This window comes from Phoenix dactylifera, chromosome 2, assembly GCF_051530095.1.
Source record: "Phoenix dactylifera cultivar Ajwa chromosome 2, Ajwa_hap1_PhDact_Kaust_v1.1, whole genome shotgun sequence".
NCBI classification, from domain to species: Eukaryota; Viridiplantae; Streptophyta; class Magnoliopsida; order Arecales; family Arecaceae; genus Phoenix; species Phoenix dactylifera.
The window spans coordinates 45,069,156-45,084,293 of record NC_143191.1 but is presented as its reverse complement, the minus strand read 5'-3'; the positions used below and the strand labels follow the sequence as shown (position 1 = coordinate 45,084,293).

Sequence of the window (15,138 nt, the reverse complement as noted above, 5' to 3'; positions counted from 1 at the left end):
CACTATCTTTGTTTATCATATCTCAATCCAATTCCTCATTGTGTTCTTCACTAGAGATTATTTCAGTAGATGTTTGAATACTACTATAAATCTAGTTGTCAGTCTCATTTTATTTCGTTCTTTCCATGTCATCTTCTAACTCTATTTCGGATGCTTGTTCTATTGCTAATTCCTAAGTTGAACTTGATGCGGTGTTTTATTTGTTTATAACAACAAATCTATATAGAATTTTTGTTTGAGATTGAATGAGTTTTTCGATTTTTCTTTTCTTTTTGAGTTTTTCATACCCACATTTATATTTTCTATTAGACATTTGAATCTAAAAATAATATTATCAAACAAAACAATTAAGACAATCACTACAAACAAACCAAAATATAAAAGAATTGAAAGTGATAAAATTTGATCATGTCGAGAGAAATGAATTAAAGTCCCAATAAGCGATGTCGAACTCGACGGCGAGAAGCAGTGTTGGAGATTGACGGGTGGAGTTGGAGAAGAGGCCGAAGTACTGGCTACATATGGCGTCAGGGTGCAATGGGACGACAATGTTTTCCCTTCTCACATCTTGAAGGCATGAGGTAGGTATTAACTATTCATTGACGCCCCCCCCTTTTTTGGCCAATCTTTTGCCATTCCTTGGATAGCTCTATATGCAGTGGGTCTTCTTTGGGCTGGGGCCTTAAGCGACCACCTCATCGCCCCAGGGTTGAACCGGCCTAAAAAATAAAAGTATATAAAGTTGTATGAATTCAGCAGATAACCTCTAATTACAGAAATAGGTCAATGCCGCTGTCAAATTAGAGCGTTGATTTTGTCAATGTAGTCTATATTTTGAACCTGCACATTGGTGTCGGGATAGCTAAAGGTTTCCTCATCGTTCTCCTTGGGGGGGGGGGGGCTCCAAGCGGGTTCACCTTAGGTCCATGATGTGATCTCTGAGGAGATGGAAGGGGATTTTGAAGGTGGAAGGCAATGGAGACAGAGAGGCGATGGCCTTCCATGCATTGCGTAAAAATAGTTTGGACAATTTTCTCTTACCAGATAAAGAAATTGGTTGCCATTTTTTTTATTTCTTTTGAAAGGTATTGATTTGGCTTAGCCAAATCAAATTTTCTAAGTTATCAGGAAAGATCCATTAGATTTTCTCGTCTCCAACCCTCGTTCTGTCCTTCGATCTATCTCGCGCCGGCCGCCTCCCTATGTCGCTCGCATTCTCGTGCCGGCCGCCTCTCCGGTATCAGTATCTAATACGAAAAGCGTACCGATACTTGGTATACTAAAAAAATTCGGCAACCTTAAATTAAACTATTTACAAACGGTGAACTATCAAGTTATAAGGCGCCCTAACTTCAGTTTAGTGGTACTTCCCTCTCGCCTCCAAGGCTAGGGTTAAGGATTTCAGTCTTGAAGTGGTGTTATCTCTCAAGTCTTCACGCATGCCCTGCCCGGGGATTTCTCACGGTTTATATAACTCAAGACTGCCTAGGTAATTTGTACTAGTAGGTTGATGGTGGGGTCTCCCCATTCTAAGAGAAAAAAAGGGGTTGGGTTGTGGAAGAGGAGAGGAGATGTAGCATAGTGCACGAGTACTCACACTGCATCATATTCTTAAATATGTTTTGCTGACTAAGATATTGATAGTACTGAAAACTGAATGCCTTGCGTACATTCTTAAACCAATGAAATGTTGGATTTCTGAATAAAGAATGTGTACATATGGGATACATATGTTCTCAGAAATGGGTCTTTCGTTGTTCTAATAAATTCTGGTGGCTGATGGCAGGTATCATGCAACCCTCATCTGATGTCTTTAGTTTTGGTGCTCTGCTTCTAACAATGATCACCAAGAGCCCTGAGACTGTTGTAGACAACATTATGACTCAAGCTAGAGATTTCTTTTTGAAGAGATTTTATTTGATCAACTCTAGGAATTCCATCGTCCGAAAGAATTTCGGTGAAGATGGTGAGTGTCACACCTGTGATGGTGCTGCTGTTACAATATTGGATGCGAGTTGTGTGAAGGCAGGGGAGAATTCTTATCTGCAACGTCTTGGAACGCTTGTGCATGGTGAAAAAGCTTGGCTTACACCGCTAGTCTCTTGCATGATGACTTTGATCCACAGTCTGTTATCCGACTTGTTGATTCATGGGATGCTGCTGATATTTTGTTTTCATCTGATAAGTATTTGTAATTATACTTCTGGTTGATGTTTGTCAAACTAGCTGTATCCGGAAGCTACTATTTGTTCATATCTAGATGATAATATCGCTGTTATAGCTTTCCATTGGTATTGATATCTTGCTTGCTCCTCCCTCTAACCATCTTTCTATTAGAATTTTAATTTAGAAACAAAAAAACCAGCTTTGTTGTTTAGACGGTTTAAAAACTTTAAAACTCTTATCCTTTTCTTCGGGTGCAAGAAGATTGGTTCTCGTTTCCGTAAGGTTAGTCCAATATTTTGGATAACTCAACCCACATTACTTCTCTGCTTCTTGAGACAAAATGGAGACTCCTTTTTTTTTTCTCTTTATTTTTTCAATGTTGGAAATATTTTGTCTAAAAACTACTATATACTTTATAATGAAATAATTTATTAAATTTGAAGATTGAAAAGAGATTGTCTAGATCGAGGCGTGTGATATATATTGCCCTAAGAACGAGCACGAATTTGAAGAATTGAAGAACTCTCTGTCTATAGAAAAACTCTAAGGGGATAGAGTATTAGTGAGAAAAAAAGAGTCCAGATCAAAGGGTTTTTCGGAAACCAACTTTCTCTTTGGAAAGAGTCACAGCTCCTCTTAAAAAAGTGCCTCACAAAAAAAATTATTTTAAAACTTTTGAAACAACTAAAATTTAGAGAATAAAAAAAATTATTTTTTAAATTAAAATTTAAATTGCTTACTCCACTCGGCATATTTAGAACTAATCATTAACCTAGGGGTTTGTCAAGCCACCCACTACTCGACCGGGGTGATCAAGTAAACCAACTTATAATTGTACTCTGTCTGGGCTCTGTAAGCATCCAAACGAGGCCTAACAAATCCTTCACTGTGGTTGACCCCAAACTACCGTTTGTTTGCAGGACCCCTGCGGGCTCGCACCGCTGCCTATAAATATAAGGTGCCGGACGCTCTTTCTCTTCCCTTCGACCCTCCGCCAAGGAGGACAAAAAGAAAAAGAAAAAACCCTTGTTCTCCCTTCCTTGAGCGAGTTCTCAGATTTTTTTTTCTTTTGGCCTTCCAAGGAGAATTAGAGCCTTCCAAATCCCTATACCTCGCAATGCAGCCTCCAGGAACACGAAATTCCTCGACCAAGAGCGGTGAGAAAGGATTTCTTTTGGAAACCCACATGATTTTGATTTCAAGACCAGCCTTTTCTTCAGTTTTATATCAGATCTTGCTCTAAAATATTCTCTTATGAGCTTCTTATCAAGAATAGTTAGGGTTCCAGCAGAAATTTAGGTCCTGGTTTTTGTTGCTTGGATGGTTTTGCTTGTCTCTTGGTCCTTTTTCTTTCTTGTGTGTGGATTATGCTGTTCTGATAGGTAATATGTCCGTCCAAATTAGTTTCTTGGTCTTTTATACGTGTATGATGGAAAAGGGCTTCTTTTGATGTGTTGTTGATGGGAATTCTTGGTTTATATTTATTTCGGATCAGACTTTCCTGTGCAAGTATGTATTTAAAAAAAATCACTTTTTTTAATTAATTTTTTATTCTCATCTTAGTATTCATGTACTTAAAACACGTTTGCTGGTATCTGCTGGCATCCTGATCTGACATGTTTCTGTTAAATATGGTTCCACTTAACTTGTAGCGGAATTTAGTTTGTACTTTGATAGGATTAGGGTGGGAAGTTGAATTACTACAAAAAAATCCATGCAGGTGTGTGCTTTTTTTTTTTCTTGTTAATTTAACAAAATATGTTGAATGAAATATCATTTGATCATATCAGGAATGATGGACTCAAAATTGGAGGCCCTCTTACGCTTGAGAAGATGTTTGAATGTGCAAGACCTAAGATCTCACCCAAAGGGAATATCTGGAACGTATTATTTAGGTTATTTGGCCCTGTATAAGTAACCAAGTTCTATCCAGTGCATGACTAATATGGGACTAAATAACAAGCTCTATGGGTCCTCACATATTGCCTCCTTATATGCCCTAGCATCCTCACCAAGCTAATGGTCCAAATCAATCACAAATCCAATCAAATTCAATCATAAGCACCACGATTGATCTGTGGTTAGTTCCAAATAGGCTTATGTTGCAACGTTCCTAAATCCTAATCCACATAGACCATTAACCGGATCTGCTTTAATACCATTTGTAACGACCTTCGACTCCGCTTTGATACCATTAGTAACAACCCAGGACCTTATCCAAAAAGGATAGATGGAAGGTAGTTGGAAGGTTTTTTCAGAATTTCTTGGCCCTGCATAAATACCCAAGATCTACTCAGTGCATAATTAATACAAGAATAAACACAAGCCATCATGGGTCCTCGCAAAATGATTCTGAAAATTTTTCTTGATGAAGTTGTGCAGGGACTCTCTGGCATGTTGCAATCAATGACTATTTGACAGTAGCTATGTTGAAAGAGCATTGAAAAACCTTCTATTTTCTATTTTGCATGTTTCTGTAAAGTGTTCTATCTTATGCTAAGGATGCAAAAATCAGAAGTCTAAGATTCCCTCAAGTTTACATATGAAATTCATAAGATATTTGACTTTCAATTACTACCAGGACTACACAAGCTCATTTAGGCTTTTTACCTCGTCATATTGTTTCATCTACATTGTCTTGATTTATAAATTAAAATATAGTAAAAGTTTTTCTTTCACTTGTTTTATCCTTTGTTTTCTTTATGTAGTTCCAATTCTATGATTCAGCAAGTTAGTATTTTATTGTACAGAGGGTTCTATCTCGACATTCTTTGATAAGTTTTATTCACATTGCTATTGTCATCTCTCTCATGAAGAAGAAATCAACTCTTGGTAAATCGGAGGCAGTCACAATTAACCAACAAGAAATTTGATTGATATCCCTCTTTTGATCATAGTATATTGAGCTTATGGATCTTGGTCATTTACATGAACTAACCAATGAATTTGCTTATCCACATTATTTCATGCATACAAATTTGTGCACAGTGGCTACCTTCCATTTATGAGATCATCTAAATATTACGCCTTACTTGAGACATTATGTATATTGTTGTTCTTATGTTATTAGAGTGGCTGCATGTTATACGCAAACCATATCCTTCTGAATATATATTTTCATTGATCTGACTGGTAAGTTCTTGACCTTTCAGATATCAAGACTTTATTCTTCCGTCTTAGTCCAGGGAAAAAGTTTATGGCATGATCTTTTATTATGTTGTTCTCTTGTTGTCCAGTATCTTCTTAGGCTGCTTCTGTGGCATTCTGGATTTCCATTCTCCAACATTACCAATTTTGTTTCTATCAAACATTGATCAAATGGCTAGATTGGTGGGAATAGATGGTTAGAATCATCAGGTTAATTCAGACTTATTTTAGTCTATATGATTAGTTTTTGGTGGAGTGAATGCACATCTCTGAAAACCATTTCCCTTTACAACACTAGATGCACAAACTAAGTACAGTATTCAGAGAAGACAAGATTGATCTGTCATGAGCCGCATCAATGCAACTGGAGACGGAAACCTTTATTCTTACTGTGTTGGATTGTCCAATAAATGGGAAGATAAATCTATCTTCTCCAGTAATGCACTTGTGGATGTGATCTTTCTGGTAAGCTGAACGCAAGCTCCCATAGTTTATTGCATGTCTTAATTCTTTCAGGAAATTGAAACTTCTGCTGATTCATTGTTTGGTGGAGAAACATATCTATGATAATCTTACACAACCGACACATCACACATATTCTTTCCTGAACTTGCCAACTTTAATCCATTGAAACATGTACATTAACCCAGCCTTTATTGATTGTGCTTTCTCATGTGTAATAGGTGACCAAGGTTTAGTCATCCCTTATCCATTGCTCCTGCTTAGGTTCCAATCATTATCACTTTCTAACCTAGTTGGCGGGCCTCAGCAACAAGGTGTTACTCCCCCACAGGTCAATTAAATCAAAATTCAGAATTTTGTTTCCTTAATTGTTAGATTTGCTGCAAGCCCACCACACTAAAGGAAAGTATCATTTTTGCTTCTGTGCTTCCTGAAATAGTAATCCGTCATAGGTTTTTGCTGGACATTACATTGGGCTTTCTTAGTCAGAATACTCTTTGAAATCACTCCTCCCAATGCATATAAATACAGATCCTGGAACAATTGACACTTGAAATCTGACTTTAATATGGTATAACAACATTAGAACTATTCCAACATTGATCATGTGGTTATTGATGGTGACAAGGTTCATTTATTTCTTCTGCTGTCTCTTGTATAGATATGATCATGGCCTTCTTCATTACTACTAGTTGCCCACTTGATTGTTAGATAGTAAGTGTTGGGCTGATATGATCATGGCCTTCTTCATTGCTGCTAGTGTCACGCCCCGAGCCCGAGGCGCGACAGACGCCGCACGCCCGCACGGCGGACCGCACAGGCATGCAAGGCAGCAGATCATATCAAAGTAAATACAAATACTTAAAATGACGTAATTATTTAAGTTGGTCAAAAGCAGTCTTACAAAATTTCAAAATAACATTTGCCAACATAATTCAAATGTTCAGACTAATCTAAAATGTTAATAACTGAAGGAATAATAGCGCACTCCCCAATCCCGTGCGATCAAATCTCTGGATCTGAAAAACAGAGAAAACAAGATAATGAGCTATACTAGCCCAGTAAGTAACAAAATATCCCAAAGTGGGGTCAGAGCATATTAGATGATAAATCAAAACATAAAATAATGACTGAAAATTTAAATCACAAGTAAGCATATTTTTCTTTCAAAACTTATTATCATTTTTACAAAAACTCTGATACCAGAATCCCAACACAAATAGGCTATGGCCACGTAACCCAGTGGCATGGATTATACAAGATGCCAAATTCACTATTTTTATCCATCGATGGCAGCCGGTGTTGCACAAAAGTGCCAAATCCATTATATTTACCCACCGATGGCAGCCGGTGTCCAAATCCACTATTATAATCATCGGTAGCGCGGTGTCGAAATCGGTTCCTCACAGATTACAAGTCGACAGGTCAAACGTATAATCCCCATTGGCGGGGCCAGAACAAAGTAGAACAGATCATAGCCATGCTGAGAATGTATATATATAAAAACAGATTTCATAAATTGCCCAGTCATAGTTTACGAATTTCAGAGCATAATTTTCAAATGAAATTTTACATGCCAGATCCACTAATAATTATTTTACCAAATAATTTAGAAAAATGCACTTTGAAGCATTAAGTTACTTACCTCTTCTCGCTTGATTTCTACTTTAGATAGGCGGATCAGGTTTACCTGTTTAAATTTAATTAATTTCTTTGTTAATTTTAGAGCTAAGCAAAACTAAAAATAATACTATTGGACACGGCCCAGAGTTGGCCCACAATGGGCATGGCTGATACATCGGACATGGCCCAATGGGCCTGCATAGATCCGGGCCAATAGGGCCCCCAAAGTTGGTCTCTAATGGATTATTTATGCAATACAATTCATTACAGGGACTAATACTTAATTACAAGGTACTGTTCCATAATAAAACTTGAGTGAAGGGACTAAATAATATATTTGAGGACCTTTACGTAATAAATCTTTCTTATAGGGATCAAACATAAATTACAGAAGGCCCTTTTGTGCAATAATATATATCAAGGGCTTAACTGTAAAATTCCATTTATTAGCCAAACAGGTTTCAGGTCTAAACTGGGTTTCGGATTTCGGGTTTCGGATCTGAACTAGGTTTCGGGTTTTCTTTTTTTTTTTTGTTTCGGGTTTCGGGTTCGAACTGGGCCCAAGTTGGGCCCGCAGTGAATAGGGCCCGTGAACAGGGCCCTTCTTCTTCCCCAAACCCCCACAGACAGGGGAAGAAGAAGAAGAGGAAGATAGGACCCGGGGGGGGGGGGGGGTCTAGGCGGCCAGCCTGGGTGGCGGAGGCCGTCGTCCGGTCGACAGCCAGCCGGCCGCAGTGGCGGCCGACGGCCGTTGCGGTGGCCGGGGTTGAGAATCAACCGAGAACGGTCTCAGTTCATGGGGCCAAAACAAAGAGAGGAAAGCATGCTTGATTCGACTAGATCAAAGAGAAACAAGGGAAGAGGGCTTACCGACAGTGGCAGAGGCGGCGGAAGGGAGATCTCGACCGGGGAGGGCTCGGTCCGGCAGCTAGCAACGGCGGTGGCGCTCGGAACTGAGGGGATGGGTCACGGAACAGGGGAAGGCCGCGAAGGGGATTCGGACGACGCTTGGCCGGGAGAGCACGCCGGTCACCAGGCAAAGGAGGAGGAAGGAAGGAAGGAAGAGAAGACGGAGGAGAGGGAAGAGGGCTTGAAGGTGGTTTTAGGAGGAAGACGAAGGGGGTTTTTATCAGCCCTTTGTAACGGCTCTCCGCCGCGTGAATCGCGGTGGCCGAGCGAAATCCGCGGCCGCGGATTGGCTGGAGGGGGGTGCCGCAGGATGCCCGCGGCGCCTTCGCCCCAGTGGCATCCGAAGGAGTCAGAGAGGATCGCAATCGCGATTTTCTGTTCCGGATCTTCCCAAAAGAGGACGCGGCTGAAGTCGGCTGGGGCTGCCGACTTTAGCCCGTATCTCACAGCTAGTTGCCCACCTGATTGTTAGACAGTAAGTGTTGGGTCTATAGTCTTTCCAATGGGCTACTTAAGGAAATTCAAATAGGGAAGCACCTATTGGCAAGTAGCACAAAGACTATATAAAACCTAATGGACTAGCAAGGGCATATAGAAGCTTGTTGCCTTCTTAATTCATCAGCTATCTTTCGGGTATAGCACATGAGACATGGTTAATCTTCTTAGGGCATTATTTTAACTATGAGAACCATAATTCAGAGTCTTTGAACTTTGCTATTTCTTTTTACTTTCTAATTTTCATGGTAGCAAGTCTTTCTTGCTAGATGGCTATATCATCTTTTTCTACATCCTCTCAAACTGCTGCTGTGGCCTTGCATATTATTCATTCTCATTGTTGGTTTTCTCTGGATTTATCTTTATTTTATTGTCATTTCTTCTGGGTGACTATAGCTGATTTACTTATCCAGTTCAACTCAATTCTGATAGTGCCAGACGTTCATGCTCATTTTAGGAAAATAATTGCAATAATTTCAAGTAGACAGGTCCTTACTAAAGGAGAACATGGAAACTTTACATAAACACAAATCAGAACAGTAGCACGTTACATTTTAAAATAAGCTGATAAGCTCAACCTACTGTGCTTTCCAGAAAATATGATTGCATGATATTGATGACAATTAATCCAAGTTAGTTGAAGAAGAAAATTAGGAGAAGTTCTATTACAAAAAAAGAAAAAAAAAATTCCACTGGAAGATATGTGAAATCAGTTATCCCCTTTGTTTATGCAATGCCTTATGCATAACCCTAGGTTCTTCTAGTTCTGACTCAGTTTGTGACTGGATTAGCAGTCCCCCTACTTAATACAAAGTTGAGTCCAGTTAGGACTCCCTTGTTATGAACTGCAGGATTTGCATGCCTCAGGGTACATTATTGAGAATTGTAGAAGAACTGAACTTGTCTCAGTAGTTCACTAAAAACTTCTTGGACATTAAAGCTTTCAGATAAATTATCCTCTGTATCTTAATTGGATCTTGACAAAAATTAAATCATACAAGTGAGTTTATACTATTATTTGATGTGAAACTAAACTGGCACTATACTGATGCATCCATCAATTGATAGATCATGGCCGTCTGGTCATGCAGGATCTTCCAGCTGAATAGCGCTTGCCCTTGAGTTGTTGACTTCATACGCTTCATTGCCCTTTTCTGTTCCGCTGTTTTAACATACCTTGATGTTTTGAGATCCATGAAATATCTTGATCTTCTTACTTGGATTCTGGCTGTTTCAGCTCTTACATTTTATGCCTCGTATGCAACAATCGGGATCTTTCAGCTTTTGTAAATCCTGCATCTTTTTTCAATCTACTTGTTTCTGTTCCTTATGCAAGTTAAATCTGGCCACAGATGATACATAAGCCATATCTCTTTTTTCTTCTAATAATAGTCTTCACGATCATGATCTAATACCTTTTAAATTGAAGTCACAACATTGACAACCAAAATATCTCAAGTTTCATACTTGTAACTATGAAAGAACACTAATCCTTATTCAACTAAGAAAACAAATTATCAACAATCTCCTTCATTGATGTACATAATGTATTCTTCATATTCAAGACATTAAGTTGCTAGATTTTTATCTAGTTTTCTTGTTCTTCTTGATATGTGTAATATTGATATAAAATCCTCTCAAAACTATGTGAATTCAAGATGTTGTTTGACCAGCTCCAACTTGCCCCTTTACCCATCTGATTCTCATGGGCATAATCAGCATGTGTCCAATTATCTTTTGTGCCCTATATTATCTTTCTCAGCATAGAATTGACCTAGATAAACTAAGAGCATGCTGTACAGAATTCAAAGGAAAATCCTATATTTAACAGTTTATGAGCTCAATTATACCCACGAAATCAAAGTGGTTTAGTTTGCCACTTGCCAGGATGACTGATCATTGGCAGGTTAAGTTGCAAATGATTTGGTTGCTAAAGAATATCTGACATTTTGTTGATTCTGGACGAATGCATTTGCCTCAAAAGAAAAGCTTTCTCCCAATTGATTGTTTGGCAACTAAACAATATCAGATATCCTGGAGAAGCATGGTCTTGGATGTGTTGTGTCATTTCAAAAATGAACTTGTGACCTTATTACAACCAAGTTGTTTCTGGAAGCTTACTACTGCATGCCTTCGTGCTAGTTGGTCCTTAACATAAATAAATATCCTATATTCTACTCTTGCTCCAAAGACATAGAGGTTGATCATTTTATCCATGGTCTTGTTGCCAAAGGATTTAGTTCACGCCAACATTGTCCAGTCCAATAGAAAAGGTCTTGATTTGGAGTCAACCTAGTCTAGAAGCTTGGCTGGGTTGTCTTTGTTTGGGTCTTATTGGGTTGAGGCCTGAGTTAAATTTTAGGGAGAGTCAATCCTTTGCTGCCCACCAAAACTTATGAACTTTTATGTGCAAAAATTTAATTTATATGATATAAATTACACGTGTAAAAAAGTAATTAGCACAAATATTCAGATTATTTATGATTTTTCATTTCCATAAAACTGTTGAAAAATATGTTTATTTTCCAAAATTATCTAGTTTAAAGCAACCAAAATGGTTGAAATTAAAAGACAGTTAAATGGTAAAGTTTCTCAGACTTAGTAGCTTGTTTTAAATTTTATTTGACTCATCTTTCATGCCAATGTGTGCTAACTGCTGGCATTATATACCAGAATAGATGCACCTTGTTCTCAAGTTGCTTGTTTGAATTACCAGCAAAATAGGTTTCCCATCCTGCTGATTGCTATTATCATGTTTAGCAGCAACCCTTTATTGTGGCTTGTTAACAGTTGCCTAGGCCTTTGGAGGGCAGAGGTCATGTAACAAGACAGTTGCAAAAAGTTCACAGGTTTTGATGGATTATTTCGTTAATCCATTAGGTCAAGCCCATGTGGATTGCATAAAGCTTGGAGGCAAAGTTGCAAGGATGCATGCATAAAGGCACATTAACATATACTTTCACGTGTATATATTACATTTGTGCGTATAAATGTGCTTATATACCATTTGTTTATCTATATCTATTTACTAATATCTATCTTAACAGACGCAGTTATAAATACAAGTATGAACTTCATGAAATGATTTATTGGCGAGGAGAGGGTTATAAGTAAATTCCAAAAAGTAGCACTGTGGACTTTTTTTCTCCTCCCTACTTACAGTAAAACAACAAAATCTGAACCACTTCAAAATTTCCTATTATACTTTTTCTGAAGAAAAAAATTCCGTTATACTTAAAACAAGTAAACTGAGGGTTCCTAATCTTTCTTTGAAGTCCTATATTTATTTTCGTGCTTGCACTATGAGCATGCTATCTAAATTATTGCCATTAGTTAGTTTACTTGGGTTGGTTTCACATATCACTTCTACGATACTCTGAAGAATCATGTTATCTCTGTTGAAGGATTCAACAAACTGTGCAGAGTGTGTTGAATGCACATTTGAAAGTTTCGTGATCATCATTTTTGTCATGAATAAATGCAGAAATTTCAGTATTATTATTCTCAGATTATCTCTAAGTTTCTCGTATTTTTAATAGGAGATTTATGCTGTTAGTGTCATGCTCTTGCAGCTAGTGCCAAGCTGATCCATGTGGCAGTGGTCATGCTGGCCACGCTGTCAGTCACTGTGTTACTTGAGCTCTAAGTCATGCTTTTGCAGCTAGTATCCCTGCTGCCCAAGCCAAGCCACCTGTCACGCAACATACTCTCCAAGTTGTTCATCAGCACGTTACTCGAGCTGTTAGTCGTGCTCTTGCGGCTGGTCGTCCAGTTGCCCAAGCTGATCCATCCGCTATTGGAACTGCTAACCAAGCTGGTGCAGTTGCTCAAGCAACTTCATCTAGTTGCTGCCACTTTGCTCAAAAAGCTAGTCCAACGGTTGATGACCATGCTGTGCAGGCAGCTCCAACTGGTGTCAAGCATGCTGTTCAGTGTACCAGAGGTATTCCCCCTCGAGTTAATAAAACTTTAGCCAGTACAGCATTCACAAAAATTGCTGTTAGTGTTCCTGCCCAAGGTAAGTACCAACTTGAGTTGCTCCATGCATATCACTGATTGTCATGTGCAATTTCTAATTATGAAAGTAACAATATGCTGCTTGTTGCAGGTAAAAGAAGTTCAGCGAGCATGAAGCGGATTGCTGAATCTGTTAATGAGATCCATAAATCACCATCCAAGAAAATCCATACTGGACATAGCAAAGACTTATGCAGTGTCCTAAAACAAGATTCTTCCACTGTTAAGTTTTCCAAGGACAATAATAAGAAGTTAACTGCATTATCCTCAGAGCAGCAAGCAGAGCAGCAGCAGCCTTGTATAACAGATAACATCAAAGTTCCAGGTATGGCTAAATATTCTTCTCAAGTTACATGCAGCCTGCTTAGCTTCGTAGAAGCTTCGGGAGAACTGAGCGGCCAATTGTCCTTACCAATTTGATAAGCTTCTGTCACCTCACTGATTTCCATGTGCAACTTCTAATTACGGGAGTAAAAATATGCTGTTTTTTTTTCAGGTAAAAGAAGTGCAGTGAGCATGAAATGTATTGCTAAATCTGCTAAGGACCATGATAACAAATTAACACCATTGTCCTCAGAGCAGCAGCTGCCTTATATAACAGATCACATAAATGTTACAGGTTTGTCTAGATATTCCCCTCACGTTATTTTGCAGTCTGCCTATCTTCAATGAAGCTTCAAGAGAACTTGAGTGGCTGTAGGTCTTTGTCAACTTCAGTGGCTCCTGCTGTCTTGAGGATTCTTGCTTGCAACTGCTAGTTATGAGAGTAACAATCTGCTGCTGTTTGCAGGTAAGAGAAGTTCAGTGAGCACAAAGTGGACTGCTAAATCTACTACCGAGCTCCAGGAGTCAACATCCAAGAAAAGCAAGTCTGGACGTACCAAAAATTTGTGCAGTGTTCCAAAATTAAATGCTTCAACTGTTGCGTCTGCTAAGCACCATGGTAACAAATCCATGCCATCATCCTCAGAGCAGCTGCGTCAGCATCCTTTTATAACAGACCACATCAGAGGTTCAGGTATGTCTATATCCTGTAGTCATGATGTAAGCTGTTTAGCTTCATGGAAGCTTTCAGAAAGCCTAGTAAGAGTGGTGCTGCAAACTGAGTTGCAGTATCACTTACATTCCATCATTAAAACTGTTAAAAACATGAGAAAGTATTTTAAGATTTGGTGTATTTGATACATCTTTAGGAGTGGTAGTTAGATGTGGTTGAGATGAACAGATCTTATAATCCTTTTTCTTTCTTTTGAAAATACTAAATAATGTGTTCATTATGTATATCTAGTTACAGACATATTCAATGATCCCCCTCTTGAACTTCTTGGAGAGAGGTGCCAGCTATGCGGGATCGATCTAGCATTCAGGCCGGCATCATGGTCCGCTGCATCATATTCCAATGACCCTCCTGTTCATGCGGTTTTGCCATGTGCTCACACTTTTCATAGCAGCTGTCTGGAAGATATTTTTGGTCCCATGAAGCCGTCTCAGACTCCCCCATGCTTTCTTTGTTCAAATTCGGAGGTACAGAGTCAGTAGTTGAACCTTGTTCTCTTTGGATAATGTATCCGAGTCTTTGATTTTGTAGCGTTTTTGCTTCGGGAAGTTGTACAGAACATATGGAGATGTTATAACTAGGGGTCAAATGGAAACTAGTAGTTGGAAGGAACTAAGAAACCTGGTAGTTGGGAATATCAGCTGAATTATTGGATATACATGTGAAACAGGTTCCCTTTTTTCTCTTCTTTCATTTTTTTCCTTGGCCTCTCTTTTCCAGAAATATGAGTTGAAAATTAAATAATTTTGAGATCAACGTTTTGTCCATATGTCAGCAATATATCGAGACCGATATGTTTTGTTCTTGAGAAAGCTAAACCATTCAGCTCAGATTATTTTTTTTGCTAGTGTTGGAGATTACAGAACCCTAGCCCGATTCAGTTGAAAGTACCCAAATCCAACAAGAAAGTTTTTGGTTGCGATTCTTTTTTGCTATTATCCTCCATAGAAGACCAACAAAGTTTACCCCCCCGCCCCTAACCCAACAGGTACCAAAAAAAAAAAGAAAAAGGAAAAGGTGCTGTGTTTTCTGCTTGAGCATAGTCTGGCAGAGGAATTTTCCTGTCCTCTCCTGTATGTTTTGGTAAGCCTACATATTCTTAGATTATTGTGTTTCTGACCTAAAACTTGGTACATGCAAGCTTTGCATGTGAAACATACCTATGACTTGGATCTGAATTATTTATGGCTTTTCTTTTTCACATTCCAACCTTCAAAATTTCTGATTTTGCATGTTGCAATTTACAGAAATGCCCTTTAAGT

At 38.7% G+C, this 15,138-nt stretch overlaps 1 protein-coding gene across 3 annotated transcripts; it reads left to right on the top strand.

Moving 5' to 3' along the window:
• Nucleotides 1-3,048: 3,048 nt before the first annotated feature.
• Nucleotides 3,049-14,569, top strand: LOC103707428 (uncharacterized). Of its 3 annotated transcripts, none has more exons than XM_039125967.3 (6): nucleotides 3,049-3,323; nucleotides 12,464-12,745; nucleotides 12,911-13,144; nucleotides 13,316-13,438; nucleotides 13,610-13,837; nucleotides 14,108-14,569. In XM_039125967.3, the coding sequence occupies exons 1-6, from the start codon at nucleotides 3,284-3,286 to the stop codon at nucleotides 14,356-14,358; spliced, it is 1,158 nt and encodes a 385-aa protein (XP_038981895.3). In that variant the 5' UTR covers nucleotides 3,049-3,283; the 3' UTR covers nucleotides 14,359-14,569. The 3 variants fall into 3 exon arrangements, with proteins under 3 accessions (XP_038981895.3, XP_038981890.3, XP_008790130.4); XM_039125962.3 differs by having other exon boundaries at nucleotides 12,464-12,820; nucleotides 14,114-14,569; XM_008791908.6 differs by having other exon boundaries at nucleotides 3,052-3,323; nucleotides 12,464-12,820.
• Nucleotides 14,570-15,138: the final 569 nt, after the last annotated feature.